This window comes from Vollenhovia emeryi, unplaced genomic scaffold (genome assembly GCF_000949405.1).
Source record: "Vollenhovia emeryi isolate VEMERY1.0 unplaced genomic scaffold, V.emery_V1.0 DF939172.1, whole genome shotgun sequence".
NCBI classification, from domain to species: domain Eukaryota; kingdom Metazoa; phylum Arthropoda; class Insecta; order Hymenoptera; family Formicidae; genus Vollenhovia; species Vollenhovia emeryi.
In genome coordinates this window covers 1,024,630-1,033,527 of record NW_011967194.1, presented here as the reverse complement: position 1 = coordinate 1,033,527, position 8,898 = coordinate 1,024,630, and the positions used below count along the sequence as shown (strand labels likewise).

The 8,898-nt window shown below is 50.2% G+C and overlaps 1 protein-coding gene across 1 annotated transcript; it reads right to left on the bottom strand.

Annotated features, from left to right (window-relative positions):
• Positions 1-353: 353 nt before the first annotated feature.
• LOC105563790 lies at positions 354-1,164 on the bottom strand. The gene has a single exon (XM_012015696.1). The coding sequence runs from the start codon at positions 1,162-1,164 to the stop codon at positions 841-843; it is 324 nt and encodes a 107-aa protein (XP_011871086.1). The 3' UTR covers positions 354-840.
• Between the last annotated feature and the right edge of the window lie 7,734 nt (positions 1,165-8,898).

Sequence of the window (8,898 nt, the reverse complement as noted above, 5' to 3'; positions counted from 1 at the left end):
CATACGGGCCGTAAATGGCAGTAGAAAATTATTTTTTAAGTGCTTCCCGCGTGATTTTCTCTCAAGATAAAATTTAAAAACTCGCTACATTTATCTCTCTACTTCGCTACGTTATTGGTATTGAATCTTGTACAAATTGATGTTTCATTAAATACATTTACCGAAATTGGAAGCTTCCGTGCTATTAAAAATGAAGTAGAATTTCATAATACTACTTTTCCCCTCACGTATTAAATTAGATCCCTTGCATTTCAATAGAAGGCAGGGGAGAAAAAAAGAGGGATAAAAGTGGTGACATTTTGATGAAAAGTCTTGAGGAATTGTGATCAACCGTCGTTTGAAATTTAATCGAGATTGAGAAATACAGCTGTAGAATGACGGGAGAAAACATAAATATCGAAATCTCGTAATAATTAATGAATTTTCGATTGAACGCGTTATTTCAGTTTCGCGGCCGGGCGTCTTGGAGTCTTTAGTGGCTCGCACAAGCCCACATTATTACTGTCAAACATGATTATTTATTCAACGATTGGGAATTGCGGTGAATTATTAATCTTCGGACAAGATTAAAAAGTGTATTTGAACAGTGACGAAAGGCGCTGTAAGCGAGGTAATAATTGATTAATCTTTAACGAGCCTTGTGCGATAACGGCGACTCGACAAAAGACTCGGGCAGGTCCGTAATGAAATAATAATGAAAAAGAATCTACGTTGAACAATGTACAAGGTGGATAATTGGAAAAAGAAAGGAGAAAGAGCGTATAGCATTGCGCCCGGGAGAGGAGCTCGCATCCTTATTGAAAAAGTGGAAGAGAAGATAAATTGGCATTTAGGGATTGGCTAACTAGCGCCGGGGGATCTCACCTCCGTGTCGTTCCACCACATGTGCAGCCGATAGTCCCTGAGTATCGTCGGGTGCTCGTTGATGTGCTCCACCGCGAGCTTGACCGCGGGCATGACGCCGCGGCCGATGTGGCCCTCCGGCACGTGGGTGCCGTACGGGAAGAAGCCGGCGATGTAGACGTCGCGCTTCTTGCTGCCGCCGAGGTTGATCGGCTTCTGGCCGGCGCACTCGCCGATCAGCAGCAGCCAGCAGCAGCAGCAGCGGGCGATCGCGGCGAGCAGCGAGCGACGGCGACGCCTCGGCCTCGCCGCGGCGGACATTTTGCCGTCCCCGTCCCGTCCTCTCCCCGTCTTCATCCCGTCTTCGTCAGTCCCGACGACATCCCGCGATGTGGACGCGACGCGCGCTTTCATCTCGTGCTCGGCCGGGAGGCCAGCGGCGGATACCAGCCCGACGAGAAGCTGCTGCTCCGCGCGACGCTCGTCGCCGCACGTCCACCGGCTTCCGCCCGCATGACTCGGGGGTCTCGGGGCAAGCGGCGCCGAGCGATTCCACGGCCGTTGGAGCGAGAATCCGCGATCGATTTGTTACGACGGCCGTTTCCGCGCCGACCGACCGACACCACTCGCGACGAGGCTCACGAGGCTCGCGAGAATAATCCGTGATAATTGCGCGTCGAACGTACGCGCGGCGCGAGAGCGAGAGAGATCGGAGATCTCGCCAAATGTCCAAGCGGTACGCGCGCCTTTTTCTCTCCAACGAGCGCGGACTCAGCTTTGTGCTGCGCTCGACATCCGCGATTCGGCACGGCGGGACGGCAGCGGCGAGAGCTGCCGATATTCACCCTTTATCGCGTAATACTCCCGAGTTCCGCGAGACCGGCGAGGGGGATCCCACTTCATAAACGCGCCTGGCTCGGCGTCTTTATCTCAGCGCCTCATTCCAGGCGATCGCACCTTAAGGTCGTCGGTGACTCCTCGTCGCGCCGCCGTCGCCGCAACTGACGTCTCCCGGTTGCATCTGCAAACACGCCCGAGTCAACTAGTTATTTGTTTTGCCAGATTAGACGGGGGCTGTGCGAGTGTCGCAAAGGGGCGCCAAGTGAATCAAGAATATTATCAGTTCCATTGCCTCGCCTGTTCCCGACGAGTGGAGCTGGCGATAGCTCCGCCGGGAGATTAACGGAGATTAATGAGCAACGAGAGCAAGGTTAACGAAGAATAATGAGGATTAATGAAGGAATCGAGCACGAGAGATCTTGTCCCCGAGCGCACACAGACTCCTATCCCGAAACCACTGACCTTAATTTTCCCGCGACGCGTTTCCCGCACGTTTGTCACGCGTTTACGCCGACGAGCGGTCATGCACGCCTCCTCCCCTTCTTTTCGCCCTTTTTAACAAACGTTTCGCCTCAAGTGAACTTTAGCAGGTATACCCGTTACGGTGAACGGTGTCGGCGCGATCGCGCTATATCGTACGTCACACCCGAAATTAAAGCCTTATCTCGTTTCGTGTCATTTTCGGTATATATAGCATCGCTTCGTCTCTCGCGCGTTATCAAAGTAGATAAATAAAGTTGGAGATTCTATCTAAAGTTTAATCCCGCAGCCGCGAGGCGCTATCGAACCGGGCAAAGGGATGAAACTGCTTTACATTGTCGCCGTTAACTTACCGGCTCCGACAGCCGACCTGGCCCACTTTCCGCCGCCATCGCGGGCACATTTGATCCGCGCGGGATGCGAACCTGCGCCTTCAGAAATAACGTATCCTCGGGGGGCAAGCGGGAATTTAGCAATCGCTGGTCGCCGCCGTCTCGGATGTTTGCCGATGGCACACGCCGCGTCAACTTTTTCACTTGTCCCTCCGCAGTCGGTCCGTTTCCCCTGGAAGACCCGCGAGAAAACATCTCCGATCACAAACGGAATCGAATAAATTTATTTACGTCCGAGCCACGGGCAAAACCCTCTCTCTCTCTCTCTCTCTCTCCAGTAAAAAGAAAAATTGTCGCCCGGGAAAAATAGTGCGCGCGCGAAATGAAAAATACGTATCTCGTGACCAGCAATAATGTGGCTTTCCGTCCGTACGCGAGTTAATTAATATAACGCCGACGCGCTATTATTTCACCGAATCCAGTGACACCGTCGTATTATCATTTTACAGGATTACCGGACGGTGAGGGATGATCGGGAAAATTGAGATGGAAGGGGCGGCTTAGGGCGGAGAGGATTGATGGCGTTGTTCGGAACGGGTAAGATTATAGGGATGTTAATGGCTTAGGAATCTATCTATAATGAACATGAATTTGAGGTTGATGCGACTTCGTGTGCGTGCGCGCGCGCGCGCGCGTGTGTGTGTGGGGGTGCGAAAGATGGAAGGGGAAAGACGGAGACTAAGGGAGCAAGGAGGAAAAGCCAGCGTTTCGGGAATGTGTGAAACGGATCTGCCAACGCGATGCCCACAGGGTGGATTATGCTCGGGAGTGAGAGCGGCTGATCTCGGCAATTTAATAATTGAAAAGGATGGCGCGCGGACGACACGACCGCGCCGCCAACTCTTTCATGGGGATTGACGTAGCGCCGGGAAAAAAATAGTGGCGGCCGAGGGAGGGATGGAAAGGGGAGAGGGTGTAGAAAAGTCGACATCTGCGGACACGATCCGGCATTAAATTTACAGGGGATACCTCCTTACTTTAACATGAGCGTTCGACTTCGGGAAGGAGGACGCCCGCAAGTTTCCCTCGAGACCTTCGGTCTCCTCTCTCCTCTTTTTTTTTTCTCAACCCGTCGACTTTTATTATCCCGAAACAAACTTCCCGCTTGATAAACATCCGCGTGCTTTCGCGACCGTTTCTTAAATTCGAGCGCAACTTCCGCAAAAGTGCCATAGGTACGCGCGCTATAAAGGATCGTAAAAATGTACGCGTCACCAACTTTCTGTGAAACTATGCGGAACCTGACAAGTTGGATCGTCGCGCGGCGACATTAGCGAGACGACCGTTTCGACCTGGCAAGATTTTCTAGTTACGCCAGACAGTACCTTAAATCCAGCGGAACTACGAGAGAGCTACGATCGTACCACGCGATAAGCCGTCGTGCTAACTTACTTGATTTTAAACGTAGAAATCTCTTTAAGTTGCCAGTAACAGATAACAATAATCAAGCTTTTTAGTCGACGTTAACCGTCCAGTGTTTTAACACAGAAAATGTATACCGAGGGGAAAACCGCTGAGGGCACTGTGTACAGATTTGCGGCATTACTGGGCACTACTAGGCATTTTTGGGCATTAGACCTTGCTGGGGCATTATAGAGATATAATAAGATAAAATAAGCTAAATGCTCGCTGGGCATTAGTGGGCATTGGTGTACAAGATTTTGGTCAGCGGTTTCCCCCTCGGTTTGAACCTGGACTTCCTACACTCTAGGCGGGGGTCTCACCAATTCGACCACTGAGGCAATATTTGTCGCGATAACAGTATAAATATGACATCTTTATTCCTTCCCCCCTTTCCCCAATTACGTGGGAACACTACGTTCGAGGTCAATGGTGTATAATCAACTAACAAGAATATTCTTAAATGTCGCCAGCCAGTAATTAACAACGTCAGTGTTTTCTTGACTATATCTGGCATTTTTAATAATACAGAAAATTTACTGCGAAAAATATTACCTCGGCCAGGGTTTGGACCTGGACCTCCCTGCACTCTAGGCGAGCGTCTCACCAATTCGACCGAGGCACGTGGTAATATTGGTCGCAATAACAGTGTAAAGTTGACATCTTCGCGTCCAATTTTCGACTTGCTTCATCTTATTCCTAAAATTGATTAGACTTTCTATCGTTGCTCTAATAAACTTATTAATTTAAATATACAAGGGATATGAAAAACTAATAACGATGAGAATAAGTGAGTTATTCTAATAAGGAGTCCCGCGCTCTCTTTTCTCGAGACTCTCTGGATCAAAGTAGAGAAAGCTCTCTGCCGAGAGATCGAACATGAAAAGCATTTCAAGCCAATCAGACCTTCCGCGAAATTAGAGCTATAAAATTTGAAACGCGCTTCGATCGTCGTCGCGATTGGCCGATGCGTCAAGAACGGCTCGTAGAACGACCTCGTGCAGTACTTGAAATGACGATCGATGCATTCCCAGTTGACTCGCTACCTTTTAGAATCGCACATGTACGCCGGTGTTCTAGCCCGACGTAGAACGCGATCTTATTAAAGCCGTTCGAGACGTCGATCGCAGTTTCTGCAATGATGCGCGACGAAATTTAAACTTTGGGTCAAGGATCTGGTCGGGATTCCGAGATGATCTTGTTCCGAATGCGATATTAATACAGAACTCGGGATAAATTACTCCGCCTGGCCATTGAAACGTCGCTGACCTCGCAGCGTTAACGAGGTAGAAGCGGCTTTAAAATAATTCAATATCCCATTCGCTTTTTGCCTTAGACCCTTCCAGATGAGACTTATTAAGGTGATAACGCAATTATACGCGGACCGTATGGCTGTAAGAGTTTTTGCCAAAGTTAATTACGTCCGTTACGGCCGGGGCCGGACTAAATCTGTTGATCGCGAGAATTTCGAATGAGGAAATAAAAGGTTGCGTGAGAGCGGAACGTTACGCAACGTCTCCCGGGTCTCCAAAGGTTAAATGTAACGTCGATACATTTTTAATTACGTACGTATCGCTGTGGCCATCGGGCGATTCCGTTTCGCGAGCGAATCGTTATTCGTCGGCGTTTAGTTCTCAATGGTTTCGTTCGAGAGCCACTTTCCTATCTCATTGTCAACAATCTCGACCGGTAGCTTCGACTCGTGAAGAGAAAGAGAGAGAGAGAGAGAGCGCGCGCGGTATTGTGCCGTGCCAAGTGCCTCGTCGAGATGACCTACAATTGCTGTTTAAGTGGTCCGGTACGAAGCCAGTTATTACACAGTCGTAAACGGTCGCGTTCAATTTCCGGTCGCGGAACATACCCCCTCTCGAAGGGGCCCCCTAGGCTCGCCCGGTGACAAAGGGCCGCACCGGGGGAATCCCGTGTTCGGAAACGGGAAACAACGCGACGGCGCGCTTACTCTTGCTCGTAAGAATCGCCTCGCACGGAGGAAACAATTCTCCGGGAGTCTCTTCCGTCCGTCCGCGTTACATCTCACCGCGCGTCCCGCTATTCAGACTTTTTTAGAGAGGTGACTATTCTCCGGAGTGTCAGCGTCTATTTTTAGCTCGCGCCGCACGACAACGACGAGGACGACGAGGACGACGACGAGGAGGAGGACGACGACGACGTCGACGACGACAGCGATTACTTCTTGTGTTGCGACCGAGTAATTTTTCTCTTTTCCGGAGCAAAGCCGGGGGAACCTCGTGGCATTCAAAGTTTTTACCGAGGGGAACGGGAGGTTTGTTAGTTCAGCCCGCCGTCTCCCGCGCCCAGGCACTAACCCGGGGTATCCTCTTGAACGCGCGCGCGCACACAGCCACTTTAACCGAGGGAATACCCCGTGGCACGGCGGAGGAGGCGCCGTGTGCCACTGTCAGCGCTCCCGGGATCTTCAGGGTACACAAACACTTAGCCGCCTTTTCAGCTTCGATAACGCGAAAGCGCTCGCCCCGCCGGCGAGAGGAATATAATTTTCTCAATTTAGCCCGGCGGTGTTTATTACGCCATCGAGATATCGAACGCGAGCGTTTCGTTACGCGGGGGCCCTTGCCCGCGCGCGCGACCCCGGCTCAAACGTTTTCTCCCTTACTCTCGCGTTCTCTCTCCCTCTCGCCCGTGTAATATTCGATAGAAATTTCGAGCACCGCGGCGTTTTGATGAAACACGATTCCATTGTTGCGATATCGTTAAAAAAAAAAGAGTCAAAGTATTTTTTACCGACGAAATCCGACTCTATGAAATGTCGAGATTTTAAGTGCGCGCGCGCGTTGTTTTTTTTCGCCTTCTTCTTTTTTCTTTTTTCAAAATATACGAGAGGTACGGGGCGGAGCATGGCTGCGGGTCCGCGAACCGTTTCCTCGTAAAGGACAATGCGTCTTATTAAGTTTGATAAATCCGGGCCGCGGCGCGAAATTCATAAATTTTTAACCGAGTCCACGGCTACGACGGCAGCTGCATGGAGAAATATCGCCGCTATCGGTTTTTGGTGGGCTACATTTATACATGCGAGTGCATGCATATTGCACGCCCTTTGACCCATGGGAAATATAAATCGCCGCCAAACCGATTGTCTCTAAATAATTAATCTCGTCGTACCGGCTGCCGCGACCGCGACTATCGCTCCGCACCGCTTGATCAATATCGAATAACGAAACTGTCAAAAATAAAACGCTAGTTGTCGAGCCGGGGTTGAAAAATGGTGGGGGCGCGAGGCGAAGAGTCGCGCGCGCGCTTTGTCAATCTTTCACGCGATCGTTCCCCGTCCATCGCCTTGGAATTTGTTTTCTCCGAAAGCCGCCGTCGCGCCGAATTGCTCGGCTCCTCCCTCCCAAGCCCCTCCTCGGCCCGGAAGTAGGTCCGGAGGAATCTACGGAATAAACTGCCACGCGCTCCCTTCTATTGATCCCAAAAACAAATTCGGGGGCAGTCCGAGGGTAGTAAAAAATTGACCAAGTGTGCGCGGCGACGCTCTACTCAGAGCCGACCAGTCATGCGCGTCACCGTTTAGTTTACCTCGCTCGCTTTAACCCTCTCTCGAGCCCCTCTATTTATAGAGAGGAAGATTTCCATTCTTTTGCGAATATTGTTTCCGCACGACTACGGATATACCGTCGTCGGGAAATTTCCTAAGACTCTCCCTCGATGGCCGAGACGCGGATTTCCTCTCGCCCCTTGCTTACTCTCAATTATACGCCGTCTCTCCTTTGTAACGTTTATTCGCCGGGAGGAAAAAAAAATTACCTCCGTGCCGAGTGTGCAGAAGCCATTCGGGACGTGTGTGAGGAACGCGGAGTGTTTTCGAATCGGGAATGCAAAAGAGGGACCGCTTTCTTCGCGAGAACGTGAGTCAAGCGGGGAGGAACGATTTCCTTTATTTTCCAAAGACTTTCGAAAGAGGCGATTTTGAAAATTGAAAAGTTGATAACGTATTCACGAATCGTCTTCCCGGCTCACAATGCACACACACATATATATATTAATATCGATACACGTAGCGGAAAAGCCCTAATATGAGACAGCGGAATTTCTGCTAACAGAGGAAAGTCTCCATTATGAGATAAGCTCCTGACATGAGATAGCGGGGTTTTTGCTACATTAATAAGCATCATCTATTGGTTTCATCGTTAATTTAGTGCCCTCGGAGTGAAATCTGTTTAGTGGCAAATTGATTGTTAGATCGTATAATCGTTGCGACTAAAGATTTGTGATAAAATTTTGATGTTGGAAACCTGCTGTCTCATATTAGAAGCCTATCTCGTACTAGAGAACTTTCCTCCAGGCATCATCCGTCGGTTTCACCGTGAATTCATCGCCCTCGGAGTGAAATCTGTTTGGTGGAAAATTAATCGTTAGATGATTGCGATTGAAAAGCTGCTATCCCATATTAGAAGCCTGTCTCGTAACAGGGTACGTTCTTCTCTATTAGCGCTCGAGCGAGGAAAATAGTCTACCGATAGCGCGATTTCGAAGGTGCGCGTTTCGCAAATGGAGATAAAGTACGTCGATGATCGAGTAGGGTTTAAGAGTCCGGGCAGCGTTGAATGTTCCTCGTCAACGTGATCGTTTGTAAGACAGATATCGCGGACAATGGGCATTCATGCGCCGTCTCCCGAGCGAACGCAACCCGTGGCAATCTCGATTTCTGCGACTTATCACGGACGATAATACACTTGTCGAATGGTATCAAAGCCCCCGCGGCGCCGAAGCCCCGCGATTGTCCCTTCGATCCCCCGCGCGTAATACGCGGGGGCCGCGCTTTCAAGACGGAGTAGAATCGCGCGTAATCCTTTCGCGAGCGAGATGAATTCAACGGGGGAGACGAGAAATGATGCGCGTGTTCCAAGAATATACGTGCGTGACATTGAATTTCAAAAGGCCCGGTCGTGTCTCCCGCGTT